This window comes from Pocillopora verrucosa, chromosome 8 (genome assembly GCF_036669915.1).
Source record: "Pocillopora verrucosa isolate sample1 chromosome 8, ASM3666991v2, whole genome shotgun sequence".
NCBI lineage: Eukaryota > Metazoa > Cnidaria > Anthozoa > Scleractinia > Pocilloporidae > Pocillopora > Pocillopora verrucosa.
Genome location: NC_089319.1, coordinates 6,274,854 through 6,300,750, shown reverse-complemented (window position 1 = coordinate 6,300,750; position 25,897 = coordinate 6,274,854). Strand labels below are relative to the sequence as shown.

Genomic DNA, 25,897 nt, shown 5'->3' with positions numbered 1-25,897 from the left:
ACGGATATTCGCGAACGTCTGTTCTGAGAAGCGAACAGTTTTCTGAGAGGGATGCTCGAGGAAACTGTGAGCTTCGAGGAACAGATAATGCCCAAGGATAAAACATAAGAGCGTTCGCCAAAATGGAGGCCACGTATATTATGTTTATTATCCTTTATATGTTTTCGCAACGTGTGGGAGAAATTTTTACGAACAGCTCACTGTTTGCTGCGTGGGGTGGTGGCATAGTGCCAGAGGAGCAGGAGAAACGCAGGAGGCTAAGTTGCTTTCAATTCTGTATTCAATTGGTCAAGAGTAGCGCCAATTTTATGGACGAAGCTTAAAGAGTAGCGAATCAAAACCAAAGCAATCACGCCTTACTTTCGACACTTAATAGAAAATTGCTACATCTTATGAAAATCTAATTTTATTGGGCAGCTTTACATTTGTGCAAACTATATATGGTTTGCGATTCATTTGGTTCTGAATATCAAGGTGTAATTTTCTGAGAGGTGAATTATTTTACCCATCACAAGTATTTAGTATCCTAAAACCGCCAGGACACCATCCTGTTCACATGGCTCATAGACCTCTAATTTCGGAGTGAAATATGAAAACACTCAAGCGACCGGTCATTATTTATCCCCCTGGAAACCACGTGAACCCCCGAGATCCTTCATCCACCCAAATCGTCTACCCCACCCCCTCGGCCACGAATAACGACCTGTCCCCCAAATAGTGATTCTGTTACGTACTGTAACCAAAATTTAGCTGTAAATGAAAGCTGGAAACTGGCCTGAAGTCACTGAGCTGTGACCGTTATCATTCTTGAATGTACATTTACTGAAGGTGAACTGCACCCCTCCGGATTCAACGGACAATTGTCCTTCTTCTCCGTACCATGACACAGGACCCTTTACAACTGACACCAACGTGTACTGTTTATTTCCCTCCAAACAAACTGGACGATTGAACATTACATCGAAGCCAAAGTAGATGTCCGTATCGTCCTTTACTGAAGTGTACGTTCCTGATACTTTTCCAAGACAAGAGTTGTGCGCTGTATCTTTAACTTCAGTAGACACGGTATACTCGCCATCTTCTGAGCCAAACTGTTCCACTCCAAGAAGCTTTAAAGGCTTGTTGATGGTAAAATTTACACTGTACGCTCCACTGTGGTACCAGCCACTTCCGGCCGGTACATTGAATTTTGGAAATCGGTTACAACGGAAATGGATCCTGGCGCTGTCCATAAATGGCAAAGGTAATTTTAAAGCGCCCTTAAAATGGTTCATCATATCGCGTACCTCATCCATGGTTAGAATATTAGAGTCGAGCGCAACTGACTCAAACTCCTTCAGTGACATCAACGGAAACCGTATTGCTCGAATTATCTCCTCTCCAAGAATTCTTCTTTTGCTCTCTCCATTAACAGTTAATCCTTGCCTTTCACATTCTTTCGTAGCCCAGCGATCAACAGCTTTGAACAGTTCCACTTCTGTCACATTCAACACTTCTTTCTTCACAACAGATTCAACTACAGATCGCTCAACTGTAACAAATTCGTCTCCTCTCACAGTTTTTTCTGTCTGCTTCTCAATAACTTTCCAGCATCGATACTCCAAATTTTTATCTTCAAATTTATGAGCGAGCGTCAGAATACTGAACGCGTTTGATGCTGTCAAACTGTCTCGGAGATATTCTGAACATTTCTCGGCGAGTGAAGGCACCATGTATTTGTTTGCCAGATACAACACTTGCATCACATTACTTTCCCTTAAATTCACTTTGTCGCTGTACAAGAAACGGAACAACTCCAACAGACTCTCGTAGTCACAGTCAGTCAGTTCAATAGAGTCTTTAGTCTCTGCCATTCGACCATAGAACATGGCAAAGAACACGGGACTACTGACTGCGAGCACAAACTTGTGAGCTGGGATTACCTTCGTACGTAATTCAATTTTACTAGGCGAAAATGGGACGACAAATTTTACATCGCTGAGTAACTCGTTGTTGAAAATAAACGCGGTTCTTTCTACGAGACCTTGTAGCTTCGTCTGCCAGCCTACTTCCATGCTCTTCTTTCACCGCGCTTACACATGTACTTAAGTAATACTCTTCAATAAGGTCTATTGGAAACAACAGCTGCTTGAATTAAAAAAGTGCGAGAAACAAAAGAAACAAAAGAAACAAATTCTGATTGGTGAAAAATGACAGGACCTGTCATTTTGAATCCCCATTGTACACCTCTCGTCGGCTCGTCTTGGGCAAAGAAGGTTCGTACCGAAGCGCTAGTTAGGAGGTAAAGGGCTTGCTTGCAGCCTGGCTATGATGTGCTCAAACAGCAATCGTCACCACAAGTTTGCAATTGTTCTATTTAAGACAAAAGGAATTTTAAAAGCTGTTAATTCCCGTGGTACGCATGTACTTCTCAACTAAGTGGTATTCTTTTAGAATCCAATCGTCTTGTCAAGCATCATTTGACTAAACAACAACTAGGAAGGTCGGCAAACTAAAAAATCAACTGCGCACTTCAGGATAAAAAGCAAATTAAAGTAAAATGTAAATTAGCAAGAAATTTCGTGCTTCCAATTATTTTCCCAAATTGGTCCCTCGACGCCGACGCAACCATGCGTTAAACCCGATCAACATAAAAGACGACGATACATGCTTGCTTGATGAATAAATTTAATATGAGTTTGTGACCTAAATGATATGTGAAAAGGAAGAAGACGGGAATTTTGAAGATAAGGTTTTAGATTGACATAGATAGAGATAGTGTTATTGATTGGAAGACATTTTGCGAGTTGATCAAACAGACAAGTGATACAAATGATGATGATAGGTGAAGAAACAACCTCCTTGTTTTGATCTGTTTAATGTAAACCAAACATGATAATAGTGTTACTTGTTTCAAGCTGGAAAAGACGAGTTATTTATTTGCCCCTGGTACCTGTTGGGAAAATCAGCGCGCGAGGTCTTGATAAGAATGAGTATCGTCCGCTGAAGCATCTTCCGAACTCGTGATATTATTAAGACAAGAGAAAAGCTGGAAATAAGCTGTGCACTACGGAAGTGTCATCAGCTTTAACATCTTCTGCATCACTGAAAGTGAATCGCACCCCTTCGGATTCCACAAATGTCTGTCCTTGTTTTCCGCTCCATGAGATAGGATCGTCGACAATCGACTGCACCTTGTACTGTTTATGTGTCTCCAAATAAACAGGACAATCAAACGATACATGAAAACCGTAATAATTCTCAATGTCGTCCATTCCTGAAGGGTATGTTTCAGATTGATGTGCAACCGATGCGTTGTTTGTTGTATCTCTAACCTCTGTAGATACCATTTTCTCTTCACATCTTCCGAGCCAAAGTGCTGAACTACAAGTAACGTGATGGGTTTTTCGACTGAGAATTGAAGCCAGAATAACCCCTAAACATATTTAGAAGACTGGAATAGTTAATATAATAGAGCGGGTTTCCTCTAAGAACTCCTCAGTACACCTATGGAAGTCCACGCAGTTGCCCTTTAGAGATTTCCTCGTACAACCAGGAACGTCTGAGCGGTTGGGTGTTTCTTCTTACGCCTTGGGATGTCTCAGAATGGTAGAGGAGACGTGAATTAATCGCTGTAGTATTTCATAACGATGCTCAACTCTTCATCAGTCGGTAAAAGAGAATTTAAGACAGCAGAAGTAAACTCCTTTGCGACATCATTGGTAACCGTATTGGTTTCACAATTTCGTCCCCGTGAATTCGTCTTTTCGCTTCTCCATCAGAAGATCTACTTTGCCTTTCGCATTCTTTTGTGGCCCTGCGAACAGAACAGTTCAGTACTTCCCAACATCGACCTTCCAAACGTTAATCTTCAAATTTCTGTCCGTAGTGTAGAATTATGAATGCGCCGGATGATGTCAGGATCCATTTCAGGTATTCAGAGCATTTCTCAGCCAGCAAAGGTGTCAATTTTTTCGCCAGGTAATGAACTTGCATCATATTGCTTCCACTTAATTTCACTCCAACGACAGTGTCGCTGTAAATGTAACGAAAAAAAACTCCAACAGACTCTCGTACTCACAGTTAGGCAAGTTCAATAGAGTCTTAAGTCTCCGCCATTTGACCATAAAACTGGCAGAAGACAGAGGACTACTGATTGCAAGAACAAATTTGTGAGCTGAGATCACCTTACTTTCACTTCCGTTATTCGATACTGGAACAACAACCTTCATATCGCTCAGTACCTTGTGGTTGAAAATAAACGAGGCTCGGCTTACCGTAAAGGCGATGCCAGTTTCTTCTGTAGCCATCGCCTACTAAGGTGCCGCTTTCAATTCTCTTCAATGACAGTAATTTCTTTCCTCCTACTCTTTTTGTAGAAAATATGTATCCGCCCGCTGAATTAATGAGTGTAGGTTCCTAATGATACATATAACAGTTCACACTGAGACCAGGCTTTTCGGGGAGGAGTACTCTGAGGTTTCTGGAATGTACTCTGTGAAAGAAGACATCTTGAAAAATGAAATGTTTTCACTTTTATTGAAAATCGACATTTAATACAAGTCTGTTGTCTTTCAAGAGTTCTTTCACCTAAAATTTACTCAACTAGAGCCTAACATCACGATTTCAGGGCTGAAAATCCTTGTTTAATACCGTAGTTTATGTCTGCCAGTATGAAAACCTTGGAGAAATTCTTAACTTTATAAATCCTTGAAAGTCATTGCTCCTGGTCATAACGCCTCGACTTGCCTACAGAGCTAAATTGAATTGTAACAATCAACAAGAAATTGTACCGATAAAAACATGAAAACTTCGTCACAAACGCCTTGAACTAAACTTTGCCACTCTGCTATTTTTCTGATGATGGAATCAAAGGGGCCAGAATCAAACGACCTATTTGGTGCCTTTTTACGCATACGAACGTTAGAAAAATTTTAAACTAAGAAAAACTAATGGACCAAATTCGAAATTCATTTAGCTTTCTTTTAATTGCCAGTTGATAATTTCTTACAACTTCTTTCATCCGTAGTAGACGTACCTTCAATTGAAGTCTTTTTTTGACAAGGAAAAACTTAAGGAGTAAAACGAGAGAAACCACTTAGTAGTGTACCCAGAAATTAATTGAAAATAATGACTGGAAACTGGCCGTTTGTAACCGAGGTGCTGTTAGAATCATCGTCTGAATCACTGAAACTGAATTGCACCCCTCCTGACTCAGCGGACATTTGTCCTTCCGCTCCATACCATGACAAAGGACCCTCGATAACAGACATTAAGGTGTACTGTTTGTTTGCTTCCAGCGAAACTGGACGATCAAACAATACATCAAAGCCATAATAATTGTTCCTGTCTTCCTTTTCTGAGGTGTAAGTTCCTGATTCTTTTCCAAGACAAGAGTTGTGGGTGGTATCTTTAACTTCAGTGGAAACCGTGTAGTTGCCACCTACAGAACCGAAGTGTTGAACTCCGTGTAACATGATTGGCTTGTTGACTGTAAAATTGACACTGTCAGCCGCTGCACCATTGTAAGACCAAGAACCACCGGAGCTTGGGACTGTAACACTGTAATACCCGGCACCTAACCAACCATCGCTTCCACTGCACGGAGCATTAAACTTTTGAAATCGGTTACAACGGATGTAGTCAATTTTACCCCTCGCGCCTTTCTTAAACGGCAAAGGTGACTGAAGAACCCCTCTGTAATGCTTTATCATGTCTTCAACCTCATAAGGAGTAAGGATGTGAGAATTAGGCACCTCAGACATAAACACCTCTTCCGACATCAGTGGAAACCGTATTGCTTTAACGATCTCATCTCCAAGAATTCGTCTCTTTCTTTCTCCATCATTGGAGGCTATTGGAATTTCCTTTTCACACACCTTTGTGGCCCAGCGATCAACAGCTTTGAACAGTTCCACCTCTTTCACATTTAATACTTCTCTCTTGACAACAGATTCAACAACAGATCGCTTAACTGTAACAAATTCGTCTGACATCACAGCTTCTTCGGTTCGCCGCTCAATCACCTCCCAGCATCGATCTTCTAAAGATTTACCGCCAAATTTCTGAGCATGTGTCAGGATACAAAACACGTTGGATGTTGTCAAGTTGTTGCAAAGGTATTCTGTGCACTTGTCAAAGAGTGAAGGCACCATGTATTTATTCGCCAAGTACAACACTTGCATCACATTACTTCCGCTTAAATTCACTTTGTCGCTGTACAAGAAACGGAACAACTCCAACAGACTCTCGTACTCACAGTCAGGCAGTTCAACAGAGTCTTTAGTTTCCGCCATTTGACCATAGAACATGGCAAAGAACACAGGACTACTGATGGCAAGAACAAACTTGTGAGCTGGGATCACTTTCTTACTTTCACTTTCCGCAGTCGACACCGGAACGACAAATTTTACATCGCTCAGTAACTCACTGTTGAAAATAGAAGTGGTTCTATCAACAAGAGTTGGAAGTTTCGTCTGCCAGATTTCTTCCATAGGCATCTCTTTGGTCTGCTCTCAGTATCTCTCAGGGCCTTATCTCACACAATGTGTTAAGGCAACAGTTAGAAGACGTCTATTTTTTTTTCTCTCCGGTCAAAGAGAAAGAGACAACTGCAAAGCCGTGTTAAATGTTATGATGCAATTGATATCCTACAACAGGTAATCGCTCCAAGCAGCTGACAAATTATATAAGGAGATTAATTTTATTAATTTTTTCTCTTCTTACGACTGAACAGTGTCTAACCCGTCGGAAAAATTTAACACTGTCCTCGATAACCTTTCTCTTCTTTCAGTTCGTCGCTCTTACAACTCAAAAAGGCAAGAAATATTTCTGTACGGTTTTCTCTTCTTTTCTGGTAAGATGATTTATGAATATCCTCAATCCCTAGCACAAGCGCGGGGAACAAAAATTGAATCATCATTCATATCTTATTTCAAGAGAGAAGTGATGTCACCAGACAGTCGCATCAGATGATGAGTCACGTATGTCTCGCAAACTTCAATTCTCAAAATTTTCTCGGTGATTAACAGCCTAGTTTCCAAATAGCTAGAGAAAGACATTGCTCATCGACAATCACGTCTTGCAGAGTGAAATAACAAGAGTCATCCTTGTGTGTCTCGTGACAGTGCAAAAATGATGCAAAAAGTGCTAACAGCAGCTTTTTGTATTTTTGGAATGAATGGGAAAGCCCCGAGGAAGACTGCGTCTTAGAAGTCCAAAGAGGTTTTACTTTTGCTTTTTCAGACAATGAACAGGTCAAGAGGAATGGGATTTTTCCCTTCGGTGCCTTCAAATTAAGGGAAACCCCCGTTTTTGTCTCTTCTCGCTTTTTCGTTTTTTCAAAAAGACTCTCAATCTGTTGACAGCATAGCAGTCATTGGACGTTTAGAGGTGGACTGGAATCCAAATCTGTACCTAGATTGCACCAAATGTTGGAAGTTAGGAAGAGCACAAAGAAGGTACTACCATATTAACATAGCGTGTCTGTGCACACGTCGTCCCTGGTTCCAAGCAGGCCACTTGCAAGGTCTGTTGTGGAGGACTGAGGAAGGCCCGTCTCTAACGGAAGAGCTTATCGCTTTCGTTAAGAAGTGCTTTCCCGGAATTGTAATTGAGTAAATGGCAGATTGACTTAGGCTTTGCTATATTTTCCTTGTACGGTTTTGATGAATAATCGAGATCTCGATTAAAGGGACGCTGACCATGTTAAGGCGGGGGTAAACCTGAAAAAATGCCCATTTTTCACTCATTTTTCACAGCTAGGACTTACTTCAAAACTTAGGCAAACTATATATCCCTGGAAAGCTTATGACTTGAAGATCATGAAAAAAAATATTTCAGACTCAACATGTCTATTGTAATAGGATACCACTCGTTTAATTGAGCCACCTGCAGGGTTCTACCAGGGGTTACTTAAGAAAAGATAACTCCTTCTGGAATTAATAAAAAATAATGTTTTTAGTATCAATTCAAAGAAGACATGTTGCTTATTGTTATAAGCAGAGGGATTTCTAATATGTTGAAAACATTTTAAATGATGATCAATTAAATTTGACATGGAAAATCAGAGGGGTGTTTCACTTCATAACTTTAAGTACATACATCATATGGAAAATTGCTCTGCTTATGACACAAAACTTATCAAAAGGAACAAATGCTGAAAATTTCAGATCAATTGGATAAATTGTTGTCAAGATATCTTTTCTTGAAGACAAAATTTTGCGTAATGAGAAAATAGCCTTTAAACTTACAGATAGCAATCAAACTTAATTTTTTACAATATGTAACCACTATAGTGGCCCAAGTGTCCATATTTTGTCCACAGGAGTATCTAAAAGTAATTTAAAAGCCTCCTGGTTCATAAGTAACTCCTTCAGCTTCTTGAAGGGCTTCCTCTCGATGAGTCCTCAGAAGTCGCTTCCCTTGACGCCATCTCTTTTCCTTCTGCATAACCTGCAAATTGGACTTAACCAATCTTTTACTGTCTTTTGCATGTGTTGCCACTCTTGTACAAACACCACCAGGGATACAAAGCCTCTCCATGATTTTTAGCCTACTAAAAGACTCGGCGGTTAATGTCATATGATTTCCCTAACTGGGTCACACCACTGGATGGTGGAAGTGGACTGGATTCCTCACAGGAACTACACTGAAGGGAAAACTGTAACCCCCACTCTTGCACTTTTATCTTCCTCAAGAGTTAAGGTGCCTAAAGACAAATCAAGTGAAAATTGTAACATAAATCGGGCAATTTTGTTATAAGCAAAGTAAAGACCTCAAGTCAGAAATACACATTCTGAGATTTTTCCCCATAATTTTTTGTTTACAGTGTATATGCACAATACCTAAAAATCTTTCTCTTACCCAATCCAAGATTTAATAGATAAATCAGTGTATTTAGCAGGGAAAAACTGGAACTATGGGTCGATATGATATGGGAAATAAGTCATAATCGAGAACAGAGAAAGACATAGATTTAAAAAAATCTCTTACCTTTCTCACACACGTGTGCCTTTGAGACGGCCGTGGTAAATTTTTCTCATTTATTAATCTTAATCCCTCGCTTTCCTCGGTATTGAAGGTAAACTCTTCATCAGAGCTGTCTAAAAGGAGGGGCATATTTCATTTTCTTTCTGGAGGAACCAACGGTTTCCTTAGAGTCCGAGTCGGAGAGCTGATTTTCATCCAGCGAAGTGCTCGGAGTTGAGGCGGCGATTTCGTCAACATCGGGAGCTGTTTCTTCAGACTCTTGTTTCTGTTTTCGCCTTCCAGAAAAACTTCTCTTTCTTTTCTTCCTGTAGACAGATCTACTTTTCTTTCCGACCATTTTCGATATAACTTTTCCTTTGATTATAACTTTTCCTTTGATTGCTCCGAGTACACCGAGTGTCACATTCGACCAAAACTGCCTCTAAATCTATCCCATAATGGGTTTGACCCTAGAAAACCCTTCAGATAAGACTACATAAAGTATCTCGTTAAATCCTGCCCGTTTGGGAGCTTGGTTGCCAGAATAACACATCATAAACAACTGAAAAATCCAAAAAATGCTCTTCTCGTTGCCATGGTAACCACACCATTAGCCAGAGCGGGAATTTTGAAATCGCTCAAAAAGGCAAAAATAGTGAAAATAAGTAGAAAATTATTTTTCCATAGCGAAGTTGAATACCCAAAGCTGCAAATTCCGAGGAAAACAAAAAACTCAGTTTTTGAGCGAATTTCAGGTTTACCCCCGCCTTAACCCATAATTTGACGAATGATTTGCTGTTTATTATTTAGTTTAACGGCCGTTAAAAATAGATGTTAATAATTAAAAATAAACAAAAGATAAAATAGAAAAATAAGTGAAAAATAGATGAAGCCGGGGGTTCGATTGTTCCTCGGTAATCTCCGGGTAACTTCGGAAACCCTCGGATAATTTTCGGTTAATCCTTGGTGTATATATTCGTAGCTCGTACACTCCTCAGAAAAATCTTGATAGAAGAAAAAAAAAGAATTGAAAAAGCAAGCCTTCAAAAATTCGGGGCTCTCCGGGTAACTTTGGAAACCATCGTATAATCTTCGGTTAATCTTCGGAGTATATTCGGAGCTCGTACACTCTTCGGAAAATCATCGGAGTCATTTTGAATTTAAAAAAAACGGACGTTGAAAAATTCCGGCGAAATTACGGCGGAATTCCGCCGGAATTCCGGATTCCTGATTTTCCAGTTTACCCTCCAACTTAAGGTGCCGATATCTAGACAACAAATCAGAATATCAAAAAAAGCCTGACACACTTTTGTTGATTAGTGCCTTGTGAATGAGACTGTGCAGCCATTTTGCTCGTGCTGCGGCATCCGATACCCGATAAATTCAATAAAAGAACCTTCGGTCGTTTCACGCCTTACCGGCTCTTGACACTTCCTGTGTCTTCCTTAAAAGAAAAGGCGCTTAAATTAAATCTTAATCGTAAACTGAAGTTATTATACTTTTCTCTGATATATAGTTTGCTAGGATGTTAGTGAGACTAGCTCGCGTACGAATTTTTTCTCGAAGGACATCCGCGGTATGGATAACGTGGGTATCGCTTTTTTCTGAAGTATGATTTCCCGCTCGACTCACGAGCGAGGTGTTGTACATGGGTTCAAAAATGTCTGTCTTAACTGTGTATTCGCCTCCATCAGAACCAAAATGTTCAACTCCGTGTAACCGATAGGCTTGTTGACGGTGAGAATGATACAGTCAGGGTCTTTGCCATTGTTACCCCAGTATGGTCCTGAGAAAAACATCTTAAGTCTCTGACATCGTAAAATACCTCTACAGGCTTATACGCACGGTAAAGGAATATTCAAAACATTGTTGTAGAGTTTTATCATGTTGCATAATTCTTCAATATTCAAGAGATGAGAGTCCAATACGACAGATACAAAATCTTTCTCTTCCATCAGAGGAAACTGTATTCCGTTAACACTATCTCCTCCGAGAATTTGTCTCTTTGTCCTTCCATCAGAAGTCATCCCTTGCCTTTCACATTCTTTTGTGGCCCAGCGATCAACAGCTTTGAACGGTTCCACTTCCGTCACATTCAACACTTCTCTCTTCACAACAGATTCAACAACAGATCTCTCAACTGACATAAATTCGTCTGACGTCACAGCTTCTTCTGTCTGGTTTTTAATCACTTCCCAGCATCGATCTTCTAAGTCTTAATCTTCAAATCTCTGAGCGTGCGGCAGAATACAGAACACGTTCGATGCTTTCAGGTTTTCTCGAAGATATTCTTCGCATTTCTCGACAAGCGATACCGTGTATTTGTTCGACAAGTACAGCACTTGCATTACATTACTTCCGCTTAAATTCACATTGTTGCTGTACATGAAACGAAACACCTCCAACAGACTCTCATACTCACAGTCAGGCAGTTCAATAGAGTCCTTAGTCTCGGCCATTTGACTATAGAACATGGCAAAGAACACAGGACTATCGATTGCGAGCACAAACTTGTGAGTTTTCTTTCGCTTTCGTCTGTCGACATTGGAACGACAAATTTTACATCGCTCACTAACTCCTTGTTGAAGATGAAAGCGGTCTTCTCGGCTATGGTTGATAGTTTCGACTGCCAGTTTTCTTCTGCCGCCATCGTTGTGTTCCGCTCTCGATACTCTTCGCAGATTTTTTGTTAAGTTGGTGCAAATTTTGGCATGTTTGCTGTGGTTTCACTTTGGGCAAAGATTTATGGGAATTTAAACAGTTTGACTGGTCTAACTCTTCATGTTTGCTAATTTTCAACCAGCGCAAACCTCTTATGATTTTTACGTGTAACTGTGAATGTGATTTTCTGTATGCAGTATCGTCAGGTAAACAATGAGCCTTTAATAAAGATATGATTTTTACTGTTGCCAAGTGGCACTGACATTGTGTATTATTATGGGCTGTTAATTTGCAACCAAACGATACTCTCTTCAGATACTCATGATAATTACGTACGTGTTTTTTGGGGGTTGTTTTCCACTCTCTTTTAACACTCTCCGAACTTTGTATTTCAGTTTACCTTTCGTGGAGAATAAAAGATGACCTCGATCGCATCCTCCGAATTCAAAATAATATCCTAAGCTTCAGAAGAGGCAAAGAAATTGATTTGGTACAGAAATTCCTTGCCCCCAATGCATCAACTCGAAAGGCACTGAACAGTAATAAGCTGTAAAAACTCACACATCGCTAAAGGCACCGGCCATCGCCTAGGGTAGGGGAGGGGGGTATTTCGAAATTTTTATTTTTGTCACAATAAAATTAATTTGATCCCTCCACAACCCCCCCCCCCACCCCCTTCCTCCTAAGGCTCTGCATTATTCTAATGATGCCCCTCACTGACAGTCAATTTTCTATAGTCTCCTCTTCATACTCTATTGGAGACGACAGATCTCCCCTCCATTCTCCCTAAAAATCCCACCCCCTCTCAACCCTTTAACTCCCAAGATCTCATTATTAATTCCCCTTACTGCCTGCAGAATGATTCTCATCATGTTAGTTTGGAGAATTTGATATCAGATCAATTAGTAATCCCGTAATGGATATTTTTCTTTAGTCTTATCACTTGTCTGCATGATATTGTATAGATATTGTAAGAAGAAATTCTGTCTTGGTCACTCATGGGAGTTAAAGGGTTTTAACCGTCGGCTTAAAAGCCGAGGAATACTGACTGGTACCAAAGTAAAGCTGTAATTTACCAGGGGAAGTGTCCATCTAATTTCTGGCTGACGATACAAACAAACTGTTCGAAGGTTTATTTTCATTTCAGAATGTCATTATTGTTTAACGTAACAACTTAAGTAATAAGTGAAACATTCCAAAAGCATTCCAATGTTCCGTCGTGACACTTAATTCACTTCTGAACACTTACAAGGTTGCAAAGAACAAAAGTACGTATTCAATAATTTTTAACTTCGTCAATTATTAGCAGCAAAAACAATCAAAAAATAATTCTCTATTATCTATGCTTAACAAGTACTAAATATGAAAGCTGGAAATTGGCCACTCGTTTCCGAAGTGTGATTGGCACTCTCTACTGACTTCATGAAATTGACCTGCACTCCTCTCTCAAGGACCCTTGATAAGTGACACAAGCCTATAGCTTTCATGAGCCTCCAAACGAATTGGCGGATCAAACATCACATCGAAGCTATAATAATTATTAGTCTCTTCCTTTATTGAAGAGTATGTTCCTTTCTTTCTCTCTTTCTTTCTTTCTTTCATTTCTTTCTTTCTTTTCTTTCTTTCTTTTCTTTCTTTCTTTTCTTTCTTTCTTTTCTTTCTTTCTTTTCTTTCTTTCTTTCTTTCTTTCTTTTCTTTCTTTCTTTTCTTTCTTTCTTTCTTTCTTTCTTTTCTTTCTTTCTTTTCTTTCTTTCTTTTCTTTCTTTCTTTTCTTTCTTTCTTTTCTTTCTTTCTTTTCTTTCTTTCTTTTCTTTCTTTCTTTCTTTCTTTCTTTTCTTTCTTTCTTTTCTTTCTTTCTTTTCTTTCTTTCTTTTCTTTCTTTCTTTCTTTCTTTTCTGCTCTTTAATCAATTTCCAGCATCGATCTTCTAAGTCTTTATTTTTAAATTTCTGTGCGTGCAGCAGAATAAAAAACACATTAGATGCGTTCAGGTTGTCGCGAAGATATTCTGTACATTTCTTGGCGAGCGAGGGTACTATGTACTTGTTCGCCAAGTACAACACTTGCATCACGTTATTTCCGCTTAAATTATTATTCTTCATATAAAGGGTTCTCTAACTTGCTCTTGAGGATCACATCGAAAAAGGTTTTTGGTCAACTCTGACAGGTCCACTGGGTCATCTCACTTGTAGTTCCATATCCGTCAGTGTTTGTCTAAGCATTCACATGTGTATACCTGCAAGGATACCATGTATTTGTTCGCTAAGTACAGCACTTGCATTACATTACTTCCGCTTAAATTCACATTGTCGCTGTACAAGAAACGGAACAACTCCAACAGACTCTCGTACTCACAGTCAGGCAGTTCAATAGAGTCTTTAGTTTCCGCCATTTGACCATAGAACATGGCAAAGAACACAGGACTACTGATTGCGAGCACAAACTTGTGAGCTGGGATCACTTTCTTACTGTCGCTTTCATCAGTCGACATTTGAACGACAAATTTTACATCGCTCAGTAACTCCTTGTTGAAGATGAAAGCGGTTTTCTCGGCAATGGTTGATAGTTTCGTTTGCCAATTTTCTTCTGCCGCCATCGTTGTGTTCCGCTCTCAAAAGTCTTCGCAGATGTCTTTTTTTTAGAGCAAATTTTGATGAGTTCGCTTTGGTTTTACTTTGAGCAAAGATTTATGGGATCGAAACAGTTCTATTGGTGCTACCGCTGAATTGATGTGGTCACACAGGTCACGCAACTTAAGCGTAATCGTTTGTACCTCGAAGACCTCCATCCGATTTTTCTTATTCTCTGCGGTTCTCAACTACTTCTCGTGGTTAAATTACATCAAAAATACTATTGAAGAGGTAAAATCCAATCAAATTACCGTGGAAGGTATGATGAGCCATCTTTTCGTCGTAATACTGAATGGAGGCGGGGCAACGGGGTCGTATAAGGCAAAGGACAATGTGTAAGACAAGAGGGGTAAGGAGACAAACTTGAGAGCAACCAGCAAAATGTAGTTGGATCATTGACAAGCAACGTGTTAATCATCTTTAATACTGCAGCTGTCTTGAGAGAGTCAATGGGGAAAAGGCTTTGACTGCTAACGGTTAACCCAGAAATACACATAACGACACTTTGGAGATAGGAAAAATTTTTACGGTTAACTTATATACGACCGACACTTCACGGCGGGGGGACGGGGGGCGGGGGGGGTAAGGAAAACGTCACCATGAAATGACTGAAATGCGCCCAGTTTCATTGCTGCTCCCGTCCATCTTGCTCTTTATGTTTGCTAATTTTCAACCATTGCAAACCTCTTATAATTTTTGGGTTTGCAAACTGACTAGAAGTTGACAACACATCCTTCTGTTATTAAATAGCCTCTTCACTCCCAAGATCTCGATGTCCTTTTTTTCTTCCCCGTTAGTGATATCTTTCTTTAAATTTCGGCTCAAAGAGTCACGTGTTAAATCAAACAGTTTTCGCTGGTGGATGTTCAATTCCTCATCACTTTTCGATCAGAAAATTTCTTGATGTTGTTAGGAGAAATTACTTGTTGGTCATTCTTAAGAGTGAAAAGGTTAAACGATCACTCTGTTTTTTTCTTTTTTTTCTGTTTTTCAAAAATTGTCTCACGAAGCACATGCAGGTTCTCTTCAGTTAATCATCAACACCAGTGGATATCCTAGTGTCAAAATTTGAAGATTTTTGGGATTTTTGGAAGATTTTCCCTTATTTGGGATCGAGCTGTGTGAGAAAGGAGTCCGCAAAAAAACAAAAAACAATAAATGACCTCCCCCTTCGCCCCCCTCCCCTCCCATTCTTCGCCCCTCTCCCTAGATTGGAATATCCTTTCCTAGCCCCTTGAACCATGATAAAAGACAATCATGCACCCGTCGGGCTAATCTTTAACGGATAAATTAATGTTTGATATAATGTTGTCAAAGTGTTGACGGATAACGCTGATCAGCGATCAGCTTAGGTCAACAACCCCATTATTATTAACCAACATACAGGATATGTCTATGAACGCTTTTTGTCAGCTGATCATCTTAAGCGTGCTTCTATCGTCATCTCCCATAACAGGTATTACGCTGATGTTTTTTTTCCATACTTTCGTTTGGAGGATTTGAACAAAAATTTATATTCTAGTTTTTTTTCTGTGGAAATGATTTATTAAACATTTGTCAGTTTATGTACGTTGCGCCATTCGCTCTTTGACGAATAAAACAAGGCTCTAAGCTTGCGTTAATAGTTGAGGTCAGTCAGTTGTAGTCACGTGTAACTGTGAATGTGATTTTCTGTATGCAGTATCGTCAGTGACAATGAGCTTATAATAAAGTTATGATTTCTACTGTTGCCCAGTGGCACTGACATTGTGCAGTATTATGGGCTGTTATAGGTTGTTAATTTGCAACAAAACGACACTCTCTTCCGATACACATGATAATTACGTCCGTGTTTTTTGGGGGTCGTTTTCTACTCTCTATTAACATTCTCTCAACTTTGTATTTCAGTTTAAACTTTTTTGGAGAATAAAGGATAAACCACCCGTGGTGTTACACGTCACGCAACGCTCTCTTTCCGGCCAACCGTTACGTGTTATTTAGGCCCTCATATGAATAGCGGACTAAATTTGTTTCGGGATGTTTTCTGAATAACTTTACTACAAAATAATCAATGATTGCAATTATGAATCACTGTGCACCAAAGAAGCAAAAAGTGGGATGTGGTAGACGATTCTCATCTTCACTCTGCCACAAAACGATAGACACATTTTCCATAACATGCCTTTGTTGAAATAAAAGGAATGAAGGAAACAGTTCTGCTAAACGATGTAGAAGGAGGGTCAAGTGATATTTCATAGTATCACCTAACGACTTTTGTCGAGACAAGAAAAAATAATTTGGGCAAATCAACAGCCACCCTCCCTGGTGCAATTATTTACGTGAGCGTTGACTCTGCATTATTTAAAGACAAGTAATTTTACCTGTTTTGCGCATTTGCAGCAGCCCTTTTTTAATTTTTCTTTGTTATGGCTACTGACCTCTTTAACAGTTATAATTTTGTAATTATTAGGGGCCATTCATTAATTATATATCGCCTGTAGGGGGGGAGTGAGGAGGGGGGGGGGGTGAAGGAGATTTTGGGGTATCACATGGTCGCCAAAAAAGGGGGACTATAGAAAATTGACTACTAATGAGGGGAGGGCCATAAGAATGTTACAGAGCCTAACCGCCTCTCGGGGGGGGGGGGGAAAGGGATCAGGTAAATTTTGTGGTGACACCATCAAAATCCTCCAATTTCCCTCACCCTCCCCCCTTCAACCAAGTGATCAATAATGACCAGTCCCTTCTCTTATTTCAACATCATGCACTGCGCATGGCAGACCCTATAAGTAATGTACTGTCTTCGTTCCAATTGATGTATCTCATACTGCTGCAGTTTTCTTGGCTCGACCCAGACTCCCATCGATCTCCCATCGACCTCGCCATCTGGGAGTAAGGTCTGCTAGTTAGTCAGGGGGGCGAGGTCCAGTCTAGAATATATATACTAGGAAACAGACTACTTAACTTTCATGACGAGAAAATTATTATAGTGGTGCTCATCTCTATGGCGTGACGAAAGACCCTCAAGGGCAAATGATCTTCTTACAGTTCATACTCTGAATTAAACAGTGATCATCATCAACTTTCTTCATGAGAGCACATCAAAGAAAATCAACAAATCGTAGACTTAAACTCCAAAATGGTTGCAATTTTTGCATTATTTCATAACATTTGATCCCCCTCCCCCCATAAAGCTCTGTATTATTCTAATGATATCCCTTATTGGCAGTCAACTTTCTATAGTCCCCTCTTTATACTTTATTGGCGACAACAGATTCCCCCTCCATTCTCCCTGAAAATCTTGTGATCCCCCAAATCCTGCAACCACTTCCCCCCCTCCCTCCCCCCTCCCAAGACGAGAATACTGACTGGTCTCAAAGTAAAGATTTTATTTACCGGGGGGATTCTCCATCTAATTTCTGGCTGACGATACAACAAACTGTTCGAAGGTTTATTTTTATTTCGGAAAATCATTATTGTTTAATGTTACAACTTAAGTAATAGGTGAAACATTCCAAAAGCATTCCAATATTCCGTCGTAGCACTTAATTCACTTCTAAACACTTACCAGGTCGCAACGAATAAAAGTACGGTACGTATTCAATAATTTTTAACTTCATCAACTATTAGCAGCAAAAACAATCCAAAACTAATTTCCAATTATTTATGCCTGACAAGTACTAAATATGAAAGCAGGAAATTGGCCACTCGTTTCCGAAGTCCCATTGGCACTCTCCACTGCCTTCATGAAATTGACCAGCACTCCTTTCGATTCAAAAGACTTAACTCCCTCTCCTTGATACCATGATGGAGGACCCTTGATAAGCAACACAAGCCTATAGCTTTTATGAGCCTCCAAACGAATTGGCGGATCAAAAATTACATCGAAGCTATAATGATTATTAGTCTCTTCCTTTATGGAAGAGTATGTTCCTGATTCCTTTCAGAGGCAAGAATTGTGGGCTGTAACTTTAACTTCGGTAGAAACAGTATGCTTGCCGCCGTCTGAGCCAAAATGCTGAACACCGTGTAGAAAGATTGGCTGGTTGATTGCAAATCCAATACTGTCGGCTCTACCTAAGTAAGACCAAGTTCCGTTCATACCAATTGGCGGATTGAATTTTAGAAATCGGAATAATACATCGGAATACCGCTCCTTGCGGTATCCTTAAATAACAAAGGATATTTTAAAACGCCGCTGTAATGTTTCATCATGTTTCCAACCTCATGAAAAGTGAGAATATCAGAATCGAATACAACTGACATAAAATCCTTCTGTGATATCAGTGGAAATCGTATTGCCTTAACAATGTCCTCCCCAAGAATTCGTCTCTTCGTCTTTCCATCAGGAGTAAGTCCTTGCCTTTGTACTTCTGCCGCGGCCCAGCCATCGACTGCCTTGTACAGTTTTAGTTCCGTTACGCTCAACTTCTCTCGCTTCACAACAGATTCAACAACAGATCGCTCAACTGAAATAAATCCATCTGACGTCACAGCTTCTTCTGTCTGCTCTTTAATCACTTTCCAGCATCGATCTTCTAAGTCTTTATTTTCAAATTTCCGAGCGTGCGGCAGAATAAAAAACACATTAGATGCGTTCAGGTTGTCGCGAAGATATTCTGTACATTTCTTGGCGAGCGAGGGTACTATGTACTTGTTCGCCAAGTACAACACTTGCATCACGTTATTTCCGCTTAAATTCACTTTGTCGGTGTACAAGAAACGAAACAACTCCAACAGACTCTCGTACTCACAGTCAGGTAGTTCAATAGAGTCTTTAGTCTCCGCCATTAGACCATAGAACATGGCAAAGAACACGGGACTACTGATTGCGAGCACAAACTTGTGAGCTGGGATCACCTTCTTACTTTCACTTTCACCAGTCGACACAGGAACAACAAACTTCACATCGCTCAATATCTCGTTGTTGAAAATGAAGGCAGTTCTTTCGACGAGAGTTGGAAGTTCCGTCTGCCAATTATCGTCAGCTGCCATTGCTAGGTTTTGCTCTCAGTTCCTTTCACAAATCAAACTCTATTGAATACTATCAACGTTTGCCGTCAAAGGTATTGCTTGACGTAACACATTTGTTCCTCAAGTCAAGCGTGAGGGTTAATTCCTCGTTTCCAGGTTGTCCACGTCTCTGCTCATGAAGTTACGATAACCGAACGGTTTCATTTAACCTGATATATTACAAGGGTTTGAATAATATTGCCGTTTGATCAATCTGAAAATTCCATCGAAATAATAAATATAGCAGGTTTACTGACGTATTACGCATCTATCATCTTTTTGCATCCATAATCGGTCCTCAATGCTGAAGAGAGTTATTACATCACGGGCGAGGAGCGGGGGAAGAAAAAATGATCAAAATACAAATGGTCAGCGGGGAAACAACTTTAATATTCATATAAAGACATATCAGCCAAAAAAAGCCAAAATGTTAGCATTATACTTTGCTAAATAAAATGTTAAGCAATTTTTCAAAAGTATTGATTGTACATATATCTTTTACTGCTGTAATAAACAATGGAGGCATCGGAAAAGGCATCAGTGGCATTCGGAAAAGCACCAAGAAGAATCATATTTACGTTTTGTAACTTGCAGAAAACAATCGTGTTGTAAAGTCAAAATGTTACCAAGTTACACTTCGCTGCTTAAAAAGTTGAGCAATTTTCCAAACGCTTTGACTGGAACGAAATTTTTGCTGCTATATTAGCGAACGGAGGCATCGGGAAAGGCATCAAGAAGAACGATATTTACGATATGTAACTTATTGTATGACGAAAAAAAAGTATCTTGCCTTGTTTGAGGCGTTAATCACAGTTGGTTTGCTTTTCACTTGAATTTTGCAATATCGACTTTCGATTCCGGAAAAATGTAAAGCTAAGCAACTCTACATAAATTTTGTTCGCGATTTTTATATTTTTAGAGTCATTAAAAAGTTTATATCCACAGCCTAAGATAAGAAATTTAATATTTCCATCAGCTGTAGTTCTTTCAGTGTTTATTATGTAAATTCAATCGCCCCATTTCACGTGGAAAAAGGCAAGTAAGAAAACACTAAGCTTCGAGAAACAGCCAAGTTAAGGCTAATGTGTTAACCATGCTTAAATATTTATGATCAAGGCTACTCGTTTAGGAGACCTTTGCCCAAAAGATCCAGACGTTAAACAATAATTCTGTTTTCCGTTCGAAGTGTTCTTTTTTTTCCTATTCAATTTAACAAATGCACTCAGAATGAAAACTTAAGGTCCGAACCGAACGGCAGGTGAAAGTTTAACAAGTTTAATGATGCTTTTTACCACTGTACAAAATTCTACTATACAATAACTACTAATAAATACAACAATATTAATAACTAACAATAACTATGTAATATTCATTAAATCTTAATTACCATATAAAAGTACAATAGGTAAAGGAAAGCAATATGGGAGAAACTGAATTCTCATATAAAAACTGCTCTCCAAGGCTAATATAAATAACTATACGTTGTAATGAAGAAAGAAGCTGAGAAACAACTGAACAATGAACAAAAAGTAAAATCTGAATAAATCTCATTTCAAGATAACAAAACAAAACTATGTACAGGGATAATTCAGTAATCGAGATCTGAAGGAATTCAAACTGGAAGCTGACATGGCAAAGTTAGGTAAAGAGTTCCAATAAGTTAAATAAGAAATGTTGTGTAGGCGTCTCAGCGAAAGGTATATCTAGACGACTTGCATGGAAAAACTGGCCTCAGCTATCGCAACTAATTTTTTTAAATTGTGTTAAAAACTAAACTGGTGAGCAGCACTCTGCGAACAGTAGTTGTAAAACTGTTTTATTCTCCGACGTGTTTCGTCTAACTGTCGTAAACTTTTCCGGGGAGTTTTACAAATAACACTAAACGCCTGCATTTATAAGCCATAGTTAGCGACTATACGGGGGCCAATGACCATAAAGGCTTGGCCAGACCTACCAACAGGAACAGGCGAAGTTGCGAAAAATTTAACATTTTTTGGGGCAAGGTGGGAGAATTATTTGGGTGCCACGGTTTTGGTTTTCTTTTTTCGCCACGCACGTTACGCTGTAAGTTAAAAAACGTGAATATGATTCTTCTTGATGCCCTTCCGGATGCCACCGATACCCTTTCCAATGCCTCCATTGTTTATTACAGCAGTAAAAGATATTTGTGCAATCAACACTTTTGAAAAATTGCTTAACATTTTATTTAGCGAAGTTTCCTGTTGACATTTCGGCTTTACGACACCATTTTCACCATTTTTTACAATTGATATGTCTCTTTATGAAGTATTAACGTTGTTTCCCCACTGACCATTCGTATTTCGATCATTTCTTCTTCCCCCGCTCGTCGCCCGTGACGTAATAACTCCCAATGCTGAATGGTAAAGGGGATTGATGGGGGGGAGGTCTGGGACGGGAGAAGGGGTACATAGAACCTTTCTCAATTCAAATCTTAGAATTATTGTACTTAAAGAAATGTAACAGTTCACGTAGTACCAGTGTATCCATCTTGTGCGCGGGCGAGAATCAAAGAACCTATTTGGTGCCTTTTAAAAAATAAGGCCATTACAACAATTTAAAACGAAAATTAACACGTAAAGTTCGTTGTAACAGTGGAACCTCGATTTAACGAAGTGCTAAGGGACTGGGAAAATTGGTTCGTTATATCGAGGGTTCGTTATATCGAGGGTTCGTTATATCGAGGGTTCGTTATATCGAGGGTTCGTTATATCGAGGGTTCGTTATATCGAGGGTTCGTTATATCGAGGGTTCGTTATATCGAGGGTTCGTTATATCGAGGGTTCGTTATATCGAGGGTTCGTTATATCGAAAACCTCGATTTAACGAGTTTGCGGAAAAACAACCATGTTCGTTATATCGTGGGATGGTTAATAGGTTTTTTTTGTGGTGTCTGGTAGTTCAATAGAGTCTTTAGTCTGCATCATTATATTTGATCATAGAACATGGAAAAGAACACAGGACTACTGATTGCAAGAACAAACTTGTGAGCTGGGATCACTTTCAGCAGACGACACAGGAACAAAAACACCGCTCAGTAACTCATTGTTGAAAATAGAAGTGGTTCTATCTACAAGTGTTAGAAGTTTCTTTTGCCAGATTTCTTCAATAGGTATCTCTTTGGTCTGCTCTCAGTATCTTTGAGGGTCTTATCTCACACAATGTGACAACAATTATTGTTTGAGGCAACAGTTCACAGCCAATAATTTTTCTTTCTCTCCGATCAAAGAGAAAGAGAAAACTGCAAAGTCGTGTTTAATGTCACGATACAATTGATATCCTTTAACAACTGAGTAACCGCCCCAAACAAATGGCAATTTGTATTCTGAAGATTTATTTTGTTTATTTTGTCTCTTCTTACAACTCAACAGTGTGTGACCCGTCGAAAACATTTAATACTGTCTTCAATGACCTTTCTTTTCTATCAGTTCATCGCTCTTACAACTTCAAAATGCAAGCAATATTTCTGCACGGTTTTCTTTTCTGGCAAGATGGTTTATTAATACCTCCAACCCTAAGAAGAAGCGCAGAGAACCAAACTTGAGTCATCATTCATGTCTCATTTCAATAGAAGGCCTACTCTATGACCTTAAGTCGCCTTGAGTCGCCTAGAGTCGCCTAAAGTCACTTTAAGTCGCCTTCAGTTTCCCTAGGTTGCTATTGGTTACGCAATGTCATAAGGGTTCTACCCTCCCCAATTGACCCTATCCACTCCACTCCAATCATAGTTTTCTGCAGCTCGAAAAGTAGTTGGAGAGACTGGAAAGGAAGTAGTTTACGAAGGACCTTAGCATTTGGTTCTCAGTATGGTATTGGGGTGTTTTATCTAACTGAGGCAGGACCAAGGGTACCATGTATTTGTTCGCCAAGTACAGCACTTGCATCACATTACTTCCGCTTAAATTCACATTGTCGCTGTACATGAAACGAAACAACTCCAACAGACTCTCGTACTCACAGTCAGGCAGTTCAATAGAGTCTTTAGTTTCCGCCATTTGACCATAGAACATGGCAAAGAACACAGGACTATTGATTGCGAGCACAAACTTGTGAGCTGGGATCACTTTCTTACTTTCCCTTTCGTCAGTTGACATTGGAACGACAAATTTTACATCGCTCAGTAACTCCTTGTTGAAGATGAAAGCGGTTTTCTCGACAATAGTTGATAGTTTCGTCTGCCAATTTTCTTCTGCCGCCATCGTTGTGTTCCGCTCTCAAAAGTCTTCGCAGATGTCTTTTTTTAAAGCAAATTTTGATGAGTTCGCTTTGGTTTTACTTTGAGCAAAGATTTATGGGATCGAAACAGTTCTATTAGTGCTACCGCTGAATTGACATGGTCACACAGGTCACGCAACTTAGCATTTACAGCGAAATCGTTTGTACCTCAAAGACCTCCATCCGATTTTTCTTATTCTCTGCGGTTCTCAACTACTTCTCGTGGTTAAATTATATCAAAAATTGAATCTGACAAACTATTGACGAGGCAAAATCCAATCAAATTACCGTGGAAGGTATGATGAGCCATCTTTTCGTCGTAATACTGAATGGAGGCGGGGCAACGGGGTCGTACACGGCAAAATACAATGTGTAAGACAAGAGGGGTAAGGAGACAAACTTGAGAGCAAAAGTAGTTGAATCATTGACGAACAATGTGCTAATCATCTTTAATACTGCAGCTGTCTTGAGAGAGTCTCAATGGGGAAAAGGCTTTTATTGCTAACGGTTAGAGTATTGGCCATTTTATGACTAACGGTTAATCCAGAAATACACATAACGACACTTGGGACATTTTTACGGTTAACTTATATACGACTGACACTTAAATGACTAAATTCTTTGTTCATTTTACGGCTAACGGTTAACCCTATCGAGACCCTCACATAAGCCTGACAATACTGAGTAGTCACCAAGAAGTGTAGACTCTGACTGTGATGTAAATAACGAGGGGGGTAGGGTGAAATGACTGAAATGCGCCCAGTTTCATTGCTGCTCCCGTCCATCTTGCTCTTTATATGTTTGCTAATTTTCAATCATTGCAAATCTCTTATAATTTTTGGGTTTGCAAACTGACTAGAAGTTGACAACACATCCTTCTGTTATCAATTAGCCTCTTCACTCCCAAGATCTCGATGTCCTTTTTTTCTTCCCCGTTAGTGATATCTTTCTTTAAATTTCGGCTCAAAGAGTCACGTGTTAAATCAAACAGTTTTCGCTGGTGGATGTTCAATTCCTCATCACTTTTCGATCGGAAAATTTGTTGATGTTGTTAGGAGAAATTACTTGTTGGTCATTCTTAAGAGTGAAAAGGTTAAACGATCACTCTGTTTTTTCTTTTTTTTCTGTTTTTCAAAAATTGTCTCACGAAGCACATGCAGGTTCTCTTCAGTTAATCATCAACACCAGTGGATATCCTAGTGTCAAAATTTGAAGATTTTTGGGATTTTTGGAAGATTTTCCCTTATTTGGGATCGAGCTGTGTGAGAAAGGAGTCCGCAAAAAAAAAAAAACAATAAATGACCTCCCTCTTCGCCCCCCTCCCCTCCCATTCTTCGCCCCTCTCCCTAGACTGGAATATCCTTTCCTGGCCCCTTGAACCATGATAAAAGACAATCATGCACCCGTCGGGCTAATCTTTAACGGATAAATTAATGTTTGATATAATGTTGTCAAAGTGTTGACGGATAACGCTGATCAGCGATCAGGTTAGGTCAACAGCCACATTATTATTAACCAACATACAGGATATGTCTATGAACGCTTTTTGTCAGCTGATCATCTTAAGCGTGCTTCTATCGTCATCTCCCATAACAGGTAATACGCTGATGTTTTATTTCCATACTTTCGTTTGGAGGTTTTGAACAAAAATTTATATTCTAGATTTTTTTCTGTGTAAATGATTTATTAAACATTTGTCAGTTTATGTACGTTGCGCCATTCGCTCTTTGACGAATAAAACAAGGCTCAAAGCTTGCGTAAATAGTTGAGGTCAGTCAGTTGTAGTCACGTGTAACTGTGAATGTGATTTTCTGTATGCAGTATCGTCAGTGACAATGAGCTTATAATAAAGTTATGATTTCTACTATTGCCCAGTGGCACTGACATTGTGCAGTATTATGGGCTGTTATAGGCTGTTAATTTGCAACAAAACGACACTCTCTTCCGATACACATGATAATTACGTCCGTGTTTTTTGGGGGTCGTTTTCTACTCTCTATTAGAATTCTCTGAACTTTGTATTTCAGTTTATACTTTTTCGGAGAATAAAGGATAAACCACCCGTGGTGTTACACGTCACGCAACGCTCTCTTTCCGGCCAACCGTTACGTGTTCTTTAGGCCCTCATATGAATAGCGGACTAAATTTGTTTTGGGATGTTTTCTGGATAACTTTACTACAAAATAATCAATTATTGCAATTATGAATCACTGTGCACCAAAAAAGCAAGAAGTGGGATGAAGTAGACGATTCTCATCTTCACTCTGCCACAAAACGATAGACACATTTTCCATAACATGCCTTTGTTGAAATTAAAGGAATGAAGGAAACAGTTCTGCTAAACGATGTAGAAGGAGGGTCAAGTGATATTTCATAGTATCATCGAACGACTTTTGTCGAGACAAGAAAAAATTATTCGGGCAAATCAACAG

The 25,897-nt window shown here is 39.5% G+C and overlaps 2 protein-coding genes and 2 pseudogenes across 2 annotated transcripts; all 4 read right to left on the bottom strand.

Moving 5' to 3' along the window:
• Positions 1-465: 465 nt before the first annotated feature.
• Positions 466-2,059, bottom strand: LOC131769846 (BTB/POZ domain-containing protein 6-like). Its single transcript, XM_059085574.2, has one exon. It carries the CDS (start codon positions 2,052-2,054, stop codon positions 747-749), a length of 1,308 nt encoding a protein of 435 aa, XP_058941557.2. The 5' UTR covers positions 2,055-2,059; the 3' UTR covers positions 466-746.
• Positions 2,060-4,569: 2,510 nt separating this feature from the next.
• Positions 4,570-6,958, bottom strand: LOC131769830 (BTB/POZ domain-containing protein 6-like). The gene has a single exon (XM_059085559.2). The coding sequence runs from the start codon at positions 6,477-6,479 to the stop codon at positions 5,097-5,099; it is 1,383 nt and encodes a 460-aa protein (XP_058941542.2). The 5' UTR covers positions 6,480-6,958; the 3' UTR covers positions 4,570-5,096.
• Positions 6,959-9,868: 2,910 nt separating this feature from the next.
• Positions 9,869-14,273, bottom strand: LOC131769745 (BTB/POZ domain-containing protein 6-like; annotated as a pseudogene).
• Positions 14,274-17,661: 3,388 nt separating this feature from the next.
• Positions 17,662-19,291, bottom strand: LOC131769809 (BTB/POZ domain-containing protein 6-like; annotated as a pseudogene).
• Positions 19,292-25,897: the final 6,606 nt, after the last annotated feature.

Excerpts from the sequence above, each read along its gene's own strand:
- LOC131769846 (XM_059085574.2), bottom strand. The coding sequence starts at position 2,054 with ATGGAAGTAGGCTGGCAGACGAAGCTACAAGGTCTCGTAGAAAGAACC.
- LOC131769830 (XM_059085559.2), bottom strand. The coding sequence starts at position 6,479 with ATGCCTATGGAAGAAATCTGGCAGACGAAACTTCCAACTCTTGTTGAT.